Below are 14785 nucleotides of genomic sequence, written 5' to 3'. Positions count from 1 at the left end.
AAACTTTTTAAATGAATGGTATTCAGAGGAATACCTGCTTGGTAGAACCATCTAGCAACGCATATAGAAACTTGTTCTCTTGCCTCTTTGTTATATGCATCGCTAATGGTTGTTTGCTTCAATCTTTTCTGTTCCATTCTCATTTTCATAACTTGTTCTGGGCTAGGTGTAGATATAAATTTATCTATGGGGCCCCTTTGTCGTTTTATGGGTAGTGGCCTATTGGGTTTAGAACTTGATTCCTTAGTCATAGACCACAAAGGCCTAGTCTTTGAAGATGCATTTACACTATTAGATCTCCCTTGGCCAATAACTCTAAGTATGTGAACATCATCTCCCAAATCATCTCCATCTTCAACCATATTTTCCAAGTTATCAAAATCTAAAATGCGAGTGCCCTCTTCTTCCCCACTCATACTTTCTTTCACATGTTTTTTTTCGTTCATATAAGACAAGATCTCTTCCCTCACATCTTTAGGACATTTAGAACAAGTTTTTGTATTCCTCCTATCACCAATGATGTGTTTCTTGTCTCTATAAATTTCTCAATTAGTAATTTTTCCACAAAAATTACATGCCCCTGCATTGGTGTTCTTGAGATCTTGCAAGTGACAATATTTCCAAGCTGGATCCCTTCTATTTCCTTGAGTTCCTTGGCTTTCTTCCTGATTAGCACTCATATCAGCTGTTTTTTTATTAAATATTCTTGCACGGAACTACGGAAGCACCTTAACCCTAAATCAATGAAAAAAATTAAATTAACTATTAAGTTACAACTACGACTGAATTGAAAAATATATAAAAAAAATAACAACTAAGCAAAGATACAACAGAACTATAGAAGCTGAGTGTGTTTACCTGAACTGAATGTGATGTCAAGATCACAAGATTCACAACAAAACACTGATAATAAAACTAAAATAAATCAGTAGAAGAAATAAATAAATAATGTGTAAAATGATAAAATCAGTGGAAAGAAAAAAAAACAAGAAAGAAAGAAATAAAGCAGGGAGGAAGAAGAAGAAGGGGGCTGGGGGTGGAGCCCCTGTTTTCCGTGCAACTGTGCAAACTAGTGAGGAAAAAAAATAACAGAACAGGGAAGAAGAGGGAAGAAGAAGAAGGAGGAGGATGGGCGGAGCTCCTGTTTTTGATGCAAATACAGTGAAGAAGAAGGGGTGGAGCCCCTGTTTTCGGTGCAAACCAGTGATGAAAGAAAAGAAATGAATAAGGAAGAAGGAGGAGGAGGGGTGGTGCTCCTGTTTTCAGTGCAAAACAGTGAGCAGAAAAGAAAAAAAAGTATACAGTGTAGAAGAAGGGGCGGAGCCCCTGTTTTCGGTGCAAATGAGTCCACATCTGTGCCCCACAAAAGGGGTGCCCCACAACATCCCACAGCACATCCCCGCCGTGCATTGGGAACATCTCTCGATGATAATACCAGTCCTGATGATGTCATCATCGGGAGATGTTCCCAATACACGGCGGAGATGTGCTGTGGGACACTGGAGTGCCCCCTTGTGGGGTGCAGATCTGAACTCCAAACCAGTGAGGAGAAAAACAGAAATGAACTAGGGTGGAGCCCCTGTTTCATATTCCAAAACAGTTCTGGAAGAAGAGTTTGAATCTGCTGCTGTTCCTCTTGGAGTTCGAATGAAGAAGGGTTTGCAATTGTTGTTGTTCCTTCCTCTTCCAGCCTTGAGTTGAGTTTGAAGACAACTGTTCGTCTCCCTCTTTTGCTTTACTTGTTTAGGTAGTTTTTGATATTTTCCCACTACATTTCTTTTTTCTATATGGTATGCAATAGGTGTAAAAAAATAAAAGAGAAACACCTTTTATATATGATAACAGTTATCTATAAACTAAAAATACAAAATTAACCCAAAAATTTCGAAAATATTCATTCATAAGGTGCTCACCTGGGCCGCCTGGCACCTGGCCTGAGGCGCATGCCTAGGCGTGCCTGAGGTGTGACTTCTAAAACACTGATACTACCCTTGTTTAAACAGATTATCAAGAGAGCCTCTATTTACTTTTTTATTATTAACTGTATAACTTTATTAATATGTGAAAAAGAATGCGTACAAGTACAAAAAAAAGGTTAGGTGAGCATTGCCACCTAGCCCAATAGTTCCCATCTTGCATTCAAGTATTCCAACTCTCTAGGTTGACAACTCCCCAATACAACTGATTTCTGCTTACCCCTTGCCTTTTCAGTGCTTTGCAGTTACAACTAGGTTGTGAGCTTGTTTGAGCTTACAGTTTGGCCAATTGGTTTACCCACTCTATTTAGTCAGTTGTCTGGGTTGATATATGCCTGTTCATTTTCTAGTCTAGAGTCTCTATGCAGTTCCAAGTGGGACATATTAGATGCTATTTTACTGTCTTTATTTGGGAAAAATGCTTGCATTAGGTTTTTGGTGGTTATTTGTTTCCTAAACAAATTCTTTTGGGGACCATATTAATGTCTCTTTTGGTTGTACATGTGTAAAGAACATATGCAAAGACAAGATGACATGTCCATATTTTGTAGAATAGATTCCTGTCTTCTACTTGGGAGTTCCTCACTTAATTTTGTGCATCACTTGTATAATAGTTTGTAATGCATTTTTTTGGTATGTGGATCTTATTCTATATTTGTTCCTTGCAATATGTTAGATACAAAATACGGAAAAGTTTGTGGATGGAGTGGTAGTATTAGCAATCTTACCAATTTACCATGTTGCAAAATGGATATTATTACAGAATACTCAAGGCATCTTTCACGTTAATCAAGTTTAATGTGATATATATGTCTAAACCCAATTAATCAAGTTTATACATATTACAGGTACTCGGGTATCTTTCACTAAATGCAAGATGATTGAGTATGCTGTTACATGCATGAAAGATACTTTGTGTTATGTGGATGAATTTAGTTGCACTGTCATATATGGTTGGAATTGATCCCTTCAAAATGTTTTTATATGTCATTTGCCTTGTCATTTTCTGTTTTTTTTAGGGTGTGTACTCACTGTTATTGTCAAATGGGTACAATTTTCACACCCCAAAAATAATAACTTATAAGCTTTGAGCATATTGGAAAAGGATTTTTTAAATGACAAGGTGGCTTTGTTTTTACAGAGTGAAGGTTCGGCTGTCTGGATTCCTGCACCAGGTAGAGACATTCCCAGCTTGCAGCCAAGTTCTTTCTACAACCTTCCTCCTCAGGGGCAGCATGTGACATTTGCTCCCACACAGGGAGGCCATGGTGCTTTTGCTGGAATGTTTCATGCTGCACCGGCAGTGGCCACCGCAACTGTTCACCCACTGTTACAACAGTCTCAGACAATGGCTGGAGCTGTGGAAATGGTAGGACCCCCAACTGGTGTTTATCAACCTCAACGTGCACAGATCAATTGGACCAATAATTACTGAGATTAGAGAAACTCCTATTGGCGGCTGATAAAACAAAAATATAAATCAATCTCAGGATATTTTTGAGAGAGCTCTGATGGGGGTAATCGGGAAGAATGTAGGACTCACCCTAATTTGAGTGTACATATATATATGAAATGTGGTTATGGAATTATGGGCAATTGTTGTGCTGGAGGATTGGATGGTGATTTTCACCTGACTGATATTGACCATTTAAAGCTAGTTCTGGGAGGTTGTGTAGGTCCTTGCGTTGTTGGTATTCTTTTCCTTCTTGTCTTGCCCCTTCGTTTTTGACTTATTATCTTCCTAAATTAGGTGAAAAGAAGTTCACTTAGGCTTTTATTTTTGTTCTCTTTACTCTTTGAGGTGATCTCTTAGGATATTGGAAGGTAAGATACATATTTTTTCTTTTTTGTTGTCCACTTTCTTACCTGTAAAGTAAATTTTGATAGTAAGGAGTGATCAACGATGTATTTTATTACACTGTTGTAATGGGTATTAGAGAAAGTAGCACTTGCATTTCTTTCAACTCATTGATCCAGTTTTATTATTCTGATACCCGGGAAAAGGTTTTTAGGAAAAAATTGATTGTTGGACTGTTGCAGTCCCAAATGTGTACTTATCGTTCATACATACATACATATATGTATTTATGTACGTTTGTGTGTATATGTTAGGCTTTGGTCAATATTGAAGAGAGAACTTTAGAATATTGTGTTTTTCCGGTGATATTTTTTTTACATATAATCTTCTTAAGGTTCAAAATATCGATGCACCTTGATGTAGCGGAAGGGGTGTATCATCACTTTGAACCCTGTACAACCTTATATTTTAGTCTTTTTTTTTTAGAAATGGGTTAGGGGGTAGGTCTTAGGCCTTCTACCCCCTGGAATAGATCAAAACTCCATAGTTTATTATTTGACGTATTGTTGATCCACCAACATGATACAGCCGATATGTAACAAAATTTTGAACCTTTGAATGTAGTTTATAAAAGACTAGCAAAAGGTACTCGGGAGGGTGTATTGACTGCTTGTATCGGTGTTTTTTTTATGTTTTATTTATTTATTTATTTTTAAATCGGTTCAGAGGGGTTGGTTTAAGTCTTTGATTATCTTTTGAACCATGGTTTGATCTGATACACCCCCTGTAAGGGTGTATCGGGAAGGCCCCGTATGATACGTATCAAATACATAACGATATTTTGAATCTTGGGTAAACGTAATGAAAAATGATCTAAGTACTTGCATTCTAACAATGGATATGGAACTAGATAGAACAAATGACAAACGGGATTAATGTAGCTAACGAGGCTTAGATGAGATGATGAAACCAAATGGTCAACTGTTAAGAAACTTAGAACCGCTACATGGCAGCGCTATGGCGGCCATGAATGGTTTATTTGTTGCCTGGTTTTTAAAATGTTGACTTCGCCGAATTTACTGCATTTGCATGTGCTTATGGGCCATAATTTTTATTGTTCTATCTTGTATGGTTATATATTGACGTGGAATAGTTAAAAAAATCTATAATTATTTCAATGTTTTAATATTCTTTTTATCAAAAAGGTTTTGTTCTGTCCGAATCTGAACATTCTATAGAATAATGTTAATATATATTTCTTCTCACGGGATGCCATTAAAAATTTAAAATGCATAGCTGATGCTAACACGTTTGGGAGGGCTTTCTTAGCTTTCACCATTCTTTTTAGACATGGAAAGGTGCAAAGCAATGTGTCGCTGTTTGGTGAGGCAATGGTCGTTTGTTAAGGTTATGTTTGGTTTGAAGGAAAAGATAGAGAAAGGTAGGGAAACCTATACAATCTTTTATAGGTTTTCTTACCTTTTCCTTCCTTTCCTTGCATTTTCCTTCAAACCAAACATAGCTTTATATTGAAGTTTGAAGAGTTTTCACCTCTCAAAACCCTCCCTTTTTTTGGTATGACAAGTGTTTTTCTCCACTCAAGTTTTCATTAAAGCTATGTTTGGTTTGAAGGAATAGGTAAGAAACCTATACAGGGTTTGTAAAGGTCTCCCTATCTTTCCCTTCCTTTCCCTACTTTTTCCTTCAAACCCAACACAGCGTAAATGTCAATAGTTTTATGCCACTATAATCATTCTTTAATTGCAAAAATAGCTAAATGCTCATCAGTGACCGACGACCCTCTTCGGTCTTCGCTGCTGTTGTTAAGCCGCTTAGCTCCAGCTTAAGCCTTCCCACACGGTTAATTCCCTTGGGTTGTGCCACCACTATCATTATTCTTTAATGGCTGGTAGAAATACCTAAATGCATGCTCTCCAATGCAGCAATGCTCGACTCTTTTCAGCTGCTGTTATGAAGCCGTTTAACTCAATCTCTGATTCCAAATGGTTAATTGCCTTGGTTCATTCAAGTCTGGGTGATGCTCGGTGCTTATAGAGAAATGGTCTGATGGTCTATATATTAAGGTTCCATTTGATTCGTGGGAATAGGGGTCTGGAATCGGAATTGGAATTGACTATTCTGATTCCAACTGTTTGGTTGGGTGGAATCGGAATTCCATTTCCATTCCTGCTGGAATGACATTCCTCCATTTAAGGGAGTGGCAATTCTCTGCCTCTCCCTTGGGAATAAAATCTCATTTCTTTTGATTTTAATTTCCATTCCCATTATTGTCTGAACCAAAGAGATTATAAGAATGGGCCATTCCGATTCCAATTCTAAAGATTCCAAATTCGAACTAAATGGGACCTAAATATTAAATTCTAGCACGGAATTCAGCTAGTGCATTTTCCCCGTATCATTTGGCATACAAAAATGGAAATTAAGCTTTCTTTTGTCTTTATTTAAGAAAAGTTGTTAGTTAAATATAACATATGAAAAAAATAAAAGATTGGACTGCATATAGCAATGCAGAACTAACTAAACTCATGGTCTTAATTGAGGCATTCAAGATTAACTAACCAAACAATAAAATATAAGTTCCGATTCAGGGGATGTTTACCAAAGCGAATGGTTTTGTTTTTCTAAAACAAAAAAAGTTGCCATGACAGTGGTAGTTTGTTTTAGTATTTGGTGACTTGGTGTGGTGAATATTCCCTTTTAAGGCCTTAATTAATGTCAAACAAATATATACCAAGTAGTCCCAACTAATTGAAATCGGATGGCCAATATGATGGCAATAATATGGTTTTGAAAATCGGACCGGATCGGTTGACCCAGAAATCCGTCAGATAACTAGTTCTGTTTTATTTTAAAATAACTTTTTGGTCAAAAACTGTTGATTTAGTCAACGATCTGTTGATATGGGTTGTCTAATATGATTTTTTGGCTGTTTTTTATTTTATTTATTTTTTAAGTAGAATGGGCCATCTGTTCGAACCAGATGGTCAGACCATTCAACCCAGAAACGGGTCTCCAAAATGGTTCCGTGTCCGGTTTGATTTTTAAAACCATGGGTAGAATGCACGAGGGAGGGCCAGCTTACATGATTCTTAACCTGTTATCCTGTAACCCTTGTTGCTCACGAGCGGTTTGAGGTGTTTGAGTGGGCAAGACGGGGAGAACGTTGGCTGTCAACAAGGCTTTCCCTGTTAATTCAGTACTGATTCTGTTGGAAAGAATCTGTGTGAACTAATCTACCCTTCAGGGAGAGTCCTATTGACAGTCCAGGCTGTCAAACTTACAGCAGCCGCATGGCAGCCATGGTGGTCAGTGGTCAGTGGTCACAATCTCTCTCTGAGTTCTTAATGAATTGTACTCTCCATAATAATCCAAATATTGACAAAAATGAAGAACATCAAAGTTGATTTCCAAAAAATTGTGGACAGTCACGTCTGTACATGATTCTTTTTCTACCCAGAAGCCAACAAAATAATACTACGGAGTAACTAATAGCTAGGAAAATGACAAAAAATTTTACAAGCCTCAGTTTCCTTCCCCCTTTTGAGAGTCTCAGCTTACAATCTTAGACAGTACTCGTGGTAGTGCTTTTTACATCTGGTTTCTCAGTGGAGACTCCAACACTGGTCTTGGGTTTTGAAGACGATGAATCCAGCTGTTTTGCCAGTTGCTTACTACTACTCTCCTTTGACTCCCGCAAGTTGAGTGAGGTGTAAACTGCCATTCCACAGAGTGCAACAGTAGCCCCACAAATGCTCATCAATCCTGGGTCTGAATTGAAGATTAGGTAGCCTCCGAGCATGATCACACAAGTCTTGAACTGGCCCAAAACAACATGAGAGGTTGCAGATGTTGCACTGGATACACATTACAGTAATAGTTAGAGTTCATGATATGATGCAGAGCTGTTTGTATTAATGTTTAAAATAAGAAAGTAATTAGGCTCTAAAAAGTAGAAAAATATCTATGCTTCTTTTCAGATTTCAGATTTATTGAACACCACCAACAGAACAGAGTCTCACCCAAGTGCCAAAGCTCCAGACCATTGAAGGAGAAAACCAAGGCCAGCAGATATAATGATAACAGATGTACTAGTGAGATCCCAATTGAAAGACAGAACTCCTGGTGGGTCAAGCCACGGCATCAACACCAACAAGAAGAAAATAGTCACAGGTGTCGTCTTCCACATCAACCTACACTTAAAGATATGCCACTTCATTTACTACTACATAGATGGAGTATAATCCTTATATATCCTACTGTAAACAATGGGAATGGAGATATTATTCACTCACGCTAGGGCTGTCCAGTTGCCTTTTTGTTGCATATTAGACCATAGAATTTTGTTCATAGCACTGGGGATTATCCATGCTAACGAAATACAAGCGCCAAAGAAATTGAATTCTAAATCCGTTACGGTTGCCACTGCTACACCTACTGAGACAATGGAAAGAGCAATAACCTGCAACATTGAGTGCAGAAGTAATTTATACCTCTATATGTATGTATTAATGGTTTATTTGATTTATGTTTTTAGACTCTCTCCCTCTCTCTCTCTCTCTCAACTAAGATAAAGTCTAGGCAAAACAAAAATCCATACCCACCTTATTGAAAGAAACCATTTTTCTAAAGAGAAGGAACTCTGCCAAAACAATGGTTGGAGTAACAGATATCTTGGCCATTTGATAGAAACCAACACTGCATGCAAACACATGATAATAAGAAAGTTTAGTGATGGAATAAAAAAAAAAAACATAAAAAAAGGAAAAGTAATGCAGTTTAATTTCATTAGGAAGCTGCAAAAGAGAGGCATTTCTAATATATATCTTGCCTGTTATGCTTCAAGCTGACATTGGCAAGGCCAGTGGACAGTGCCATGACTGTGCCCAAGGAAAAGAGAGAAGAGAATGGTGTGGATTTGGCAGGAGGAGAGGTCGGAAGTAATGAAAGTGCTTTGAAGATGGCCAGTAGAACCCATGAAGAAAAGTAGTGGATTAGTGTGAGAAAGATTGGGAAATTAAATCCAATCTTTCCCATCACCTACAAACAGAATTTTAACAAATAATTCGATCAGAACAAGCCAAAACAGAAAGAGATCTTGAATCTTGATCTACATGGGATGATGGAGTAGTTAATTATTAGGAACCACTGGTCGTCCCAGAGTCCCCCTTCTTTATTAAGCTATGTTTGGTTTGAAGGAAAAGGTAAGGAAAGGAAGGGAAATGTATGAAAACCTATATAAAGTTTGTAAAGGTTTCCTACCTTTCCTTTCCTTTCCCTAAAAAGAATGATCAGAAATAGAAATCAATGAATATAAAATATACAAACCAATTTGTTAGCCATGATTATCCCAACAGCAACCAAAAAATTGAAGGTCATTGCCACAGTGGGTCCACAAAGCCGTTGTTGTTGTCGCTTGGCCCCTTCTGATGTTCGAAGCTCATTGTAGAGGGAGCTTCGCAGTTCCTCCAGCGCTCGACCTGGAATATCGGATTTTTGTCCAACAAAATCAAATTTAGAATTCCAAGACATCAAAAGAATCAATGTAACGCGTATATGATATTAGAAATATCGTTACAGAAAACTGGAGAAACTCTGAGGCATGTCTAAAGAAAATCCAACATATGATAATAATAATAAGGTGATGAGATGAAGCAAAGGAAGTGAGACATGGCTATTATCTTGATATGGAGATAGAAGAAATGGTATATAAATGTAAATTAAGTTAGAAAACAAAAGAAAAGAAAATCATATACAGATCATTTTATAAGATTCCACACAGCCTTTCTATATTTTTTGATAGATAAACTCAAATGAAAAGATGAAGCTGGGGTATTAAATGGTTTAACATTATTCCATGCAATTAAGTAAGAAAATCAAGGGTGATTCTTCATATAAATGAAGCAACCCAGAACAAGAACATAAATGGAAATGAAGATAATGAGTCCTACAAGGAATCAGTATATTGGTAGCAAATAGTATATATCAATTAATTAAAGCATAGTTCATCAATAGCCATTATGCAAATTGGAGAGACGCTCAATCATACATTAATTGCATCAAAGCAAAGAAAAGGGAAACAACAACAAACCAGGTACACGATGAACTTCCATGGAGAAGAAGTAAAACACAACATTATTAAAACTAAATCATCAAAGAAGATTTCGTGAACATGTCTGTCTGTCTGTCTTGAAGAAACATTAAATGTGCCAACAACGAACATGAACACAAAACAATATTAAATCTGGAAACTAGATCACCATAAAAAATTCGTCTATTTCAATGAATAATAAAGCATTAAATATGATAACCAGCAGCATGAATAGCCCAACTGAGTATAAATAATAATCAAATGGAATCATCAAAAAGGAGAAAAAAAATTTGAAACTCAAATACCCACATAGAAAATTGAAATTGAATCTATAATAATAAATAAGTAGTAATTATATGGAAAAAAAAGTCGTAATAAATTCCAGACGAAGGTCGAATAAAAACCTGCTTCGCCTGCATCACTGTCTTTCCGTTTGATGAACTTTCTTGCATCTCTCCCGATCAAAAAATCCAAAATCCCCATATCCATAAAAGCTAAGCGTCAGCTTGACAAATATATATCAATTAGCAACGACGTACTCAAAACACTAAACTAGAAATAAATATAAATAATAAAAAAGAAACAAAAGAAGAAGCTTCGTGGATTTGTTTTTATCTCGATCAGTCATTAATGATGAACGTGAATCATATCATACAGTAATTAAACAGTAACAAAACAAAGAGAGATAGATAGAAACTCTAGCCTACCTATAACGTTAATTATATGAAATAAAATTAATGGGAGTTCAAATTAATTTATACATTATTAATTATACGTAAGGATTAAGTGGACCTATGTTGGCCGTAGATTTATCAATATCTTTGATCTTTCATAATATAATATAAACTATAGCTGTGGGTGGGGCTTGACCTGAAACCAATGATATCTGAACCATCATTAAAATGGACCCCTTGATAGACTTGGATAGGATGATTGATATAATATCAATATCCAGTCACATCGAACATTTGATAGTGTTTCACCTTTTTAATTCTGAATGAATGAATGAATGAAATACTATTAATCCTCATCGCAATCTTCGTATTGTAGATTTGGATTAATTCAAATTTTGAAAGAGGAGGCGAGATATGAGGAGGAGATTGAGCTCAAAGATAGTACTAATCGAACAATTAATGCAAGTTTAATCGGGAAATTTAGTTAAGAGAGAATACATCATTCATTGGATCAGTGGAAATTGACTCATCATCATGAATTTGTCAAAATATCAATAGAAGATTCAGTCATCGTAGGGGTGCAAATGGATCCGATCCGATCCAATCCTATTTGGTTGAATTTAGATCACTCCTGATTTGATCGGATCTTCGGATCAGATAATAGGATTTGATTAGAAATCCGATCAGATTTGGATTACCCCTATCCAATCCGATATATATTATATATTTATAAATATATATAATATGCTATTTATTTATTTATAAATTTGTTATATTATTTACTTATTTTATATAAACATGTATATATATGATGAAAATAATTAAAAAATACTTGTATTTTTTGTTTTTATTTTATTTAAATTAGTATATTTTATTTTTCTTTTAATAATTTATTAATTTTTAAAGAAAAGAAGTTGGATTGGATCAGATCCGAAGATCAACTTACCAATAGGATTCAAATTCAAATTGAGTCCTATCTGATTAGATCGGACCGGATCCGACATGAAAGTATCAGATCGGATTTGAATATACCCTAATTTGAATCCAATCCAATCCGTTTGCATCCTTAAGTCATCGTGTTATTGTTGCAATTAGTGAATGACCCCGTACTAAGTACGGGGAATCGGTAATGTTAAATTTACATTATGGAATCAATAATGTTAAATTTATATTTATCAATATTTTAAATAATTATTAATATTTTAAGAAATATTTATTTCAAAAAATAGTTTTTCAATCATTATTAGAATATGGATAGATTTCTTTTGTTATGATAAGTAGAGGGTTAATGATTAACCGAGATTGATAAAATGTAACCAGAAACGATTGTGGATAATCACTTTTGCATTTTCTTCATTTTTTTTAGGAATGGATTTAAAATAGTGGTAGTGGGTTGTGGATTTTAATTGCAATTTCTGAGAAAATGTCACATGTGACATCTATTTTTTAGAAAATAAAAGGTCACTTGTCTGAATGGTAATAGTGGACTGTGGACTTTAAAACAACTTCTCAAAAAATGACATGTGTCTAAATTTGAAAAAACCATATGTTTGAATTGTGAGAGGGCTGTAGCCTGAAAACCTTCATTTAATATGTATACTAGTGGGGACCGTATGATGCACGAGATTTGTTAAGCGAAAGCTAAATAATAGAAATGGTCATTTACTAAAACACCCCTTATAGTTTCATGGATTTACTAAAATTTATCCTATAGTTTGTATTTTACTAAAACACCACTTATAATTTACTATGGATTTAATCAATCTTCCATTAGATGATAGTGGAAAATGACAATGTCGACCATAATGTTCATTTAAATAAATTTTAACAAAAATAAAATAAAATACCATTTTTGCCCCTAATAAGACATGGACAACCACTTTATTGACTATATTTGGTCAATTTTGTTTTCTATACAAAAAAATGATAAGGGTATTTTTGGAATAAAAAATAATGGCCCTAATGGAAAAACAAGCACTCCTTAATGAATGGTTGATTAAGTAAATAAATTGTAAAATATATGAGATATTTTTTTTTTAAAATAAACTATAAGGTAGGTTTAAGTAAATATGTAAAACTCTAAGGTGTGTTCTACTAAATGACCCTAATAGAAACACATAAGAGTATACAACTATTTTATATTTTTAAATCTTCAAATAATTAATAATTATTCATATTTTATATACTATTTTTAATAAATTTTTTATAATACAAAAATAACAATAATTAATTTCAGTTAAGTTTATTCATTAAATTGATGAAACCGACCAACCCGATCAACTTGACCTAACCATATTGGATTAGTTTCGCTTTGGCCATTTGTAAATCTACCAAAATCGGATGACTTGACCATTGATATATATATTAATATTTATATTTTAAATATAATTTTTAATATGGAAAAGTGAGAAATTTCCCATATTTCTTAGTCTAAAATGTTTTATATCATAAATTTAATTTTTAAATTTCTTTTGAACCAACTGACCAAACCAAAAAATCGACCCAAATTGATACAACTTGAGTGGGTCGGTTTTCACAAATGGTCAGTCAGTTTCAACTGACCAGGTCAATTTGGTTGGCAAAACAACCTACAACTGAACCGAACCAACTCATGAACACTCATAGTTTCAAATAAATTAATAGTCCCATCTTTGATAAATAACAATATTTTAATCTCCAATAATTGTTGAAAATTTATAGCGAAAATACACAATTATTGAACAATATATTGATAATAAAAAAATACAATAATTGAAAAAATACAATAAGTACTAAAAATATATTAAATTATTTAATAAATAGTATAATCTCAAATACTAGTATAATCTCTAATAAATATTAATCAATAAGTTATATAAAAATACAATAAGTACAATAAACAAAATTTAAAAATTTCAATAATGGTAGTTTAATCTCTAATAAATATTGAAAGTTTTTTGATAAAAAACAAAACAAAAATAAATTTATACATAATTATATTGAAAATAAATTTATCACAAAAAACAATAAATAATTACTAAAATACAATAAATATTAATATTAGAATATATAATTATATAATAAATATATATTAAGAGTTTAAAATTATTATTAATAAATATTAATTTTTATGAATGTTATTTTCTTGAATTATTAGTTGATATAAGTGAAATTAGTTACTTACAATATTATGTAAAAATATTAAATAATTGTTAAAGTTATTTAATTATTAATTTTGTAAAATATTAAATTATTATTAATTTCAATATTATGTTATAATTATTTTTCTACTTTTCATATTTTTTTTAAATTTATTACATAACTTCTTTATTTTAACTAATTTAAAATCTAGTTATGTTAAATATTTTGTCATTTAAAATATTTAGTTACCTAACTACAAAAATAATATGTAAAATATTTAAATTTTAAAATATTAATTATTTATTTAATTTAATAATCCATGAAAATATGATTTATACTATTATTACATAATTTTATTATTTATTTTGTAAGATATTGAATATCATTAATTTCAATAATATGCTATAATTAGTTTTTTACTTTTAAGATTTTTTTTAAATTTATTACATAATTTTGTTATTTTAAATATTTAAAATCTAGTTATGTTAAATATTTAAATAATATGTAAAATATTTAAAGTTTTTTTTTATTTACTGAATTTAATAATCCATTAAATTGTAATTTATACTATTAATACATAATTTCATTGTTATTTTTGTAAGATATTAAATTATTCTTAATTTCAATATTATGTTATAATTAATTTTCTACTTTTATGATTTTTGTAAAATTTATTACATATTTTCGTTATTTTAACTATTTAAAGTCTTGTTATGTTAAATATTCATTTAAATATTTAAGTAGTAAGTAAAATATTTAAATTTTTTTTACTTGAATTTTATTTATTTAAAGCTATTAGAAATTACTAAATATTTTAATACATAGTTATTTATAGTATTTGTTATTTATGATATTAATTTATTGAAATATTTAAATAATATTTTATTTTTAATGTTATGTTTTTATTATTTGAATAACATTTAAATTGATAATCCGGAAAAACAGAATTTAAGTTTTTAGTATATAATTTCGTGATATATATTGAAAAAATATAAATCTATTTTTTTATATTTTTAGTAAATATTTTAAAGCTATTATATAATTTTATTAGAATATTTAAATAATTCTTAAAATTTTTAATCCAAACTTTCTTTAGATAGATATAGAT

The 14785-nt window shown here is 32.5% G+C and overlaps 2 protein-coding genes across 6 annotated transcripts in view; one reads left to right on the top strand and one right to left on the bottom strand.

Annotated features, from left to right (window-relative positions):
* LOC104594285 (uncharacterized) overlaps positions 1-3940 on the top strand; it is a 29930-nt gene extending 25990 nt beyond the window's left edge. For all 5 annotated transcript variants that reach the window (XM_088896691.1, XM_010254519.3, XM_010254521.3 and 2 more), the window contains one exon: positions 3118-3940. In XM_088896691.1, coding sequence (XP_088752817.1) covers positions 3118-3411 — 294 coding nt within the window. In that variant the 3' untranslated portion in view covers positions 3412-3940. The remainder of the gene's footprint in view (positions 1-3117) is intronic.
* Positions 3941-7170: 3230 nt separating this feature from the next.
* On the bottom strand, positions 7171-10446 carry LOC104594286 (Nucleotide/sugar transporter family protein). Its single transcript, XM_010254522.3, has 7 exons — positions 10288-10446; positions 9121-9272; positions 8624-8832; positions 8397-8490; positions 8088-8254; positions 7815-7985; positions 7171-7649 (listed from the first exon to the last, which is right to left on the bottom strand). The coding sequence occupies exons 1-7, from the start codon at positions 10370-10372 to the stop codon at positions 7358-7360; spliced, it is 1170 nt and encodes a 389-aa protein (XP_010252824.2). The 5' UTR covers positions 10373-10446; the 3' UTR covers positions 7171-7357.
* Between the last annotated feature and the right edge of the window lie 4339 nt (positions 10447-14785).

Source organism: Nelumbo nucifera, chromosome 1 (assembly GCF_055504915.1).
Source record: "Nelumbo nucifera cultivar China Antique chromosome 1, China Antique-T2T, whole genome shotgun sequence".
Classification (NCBI taxonomy): domain Eukaryota; kingdom Viridiplantae; phylum Streptophyta; class Magnoliopsida; order Proteales; family Nelumbonaceae; genus Nelumbo; species Nelumbo nucifera.
Note: the sequence above shows the minus strand (reverse complement) of the source record. Positions and strands in the feature narration are given on the sequence as shown.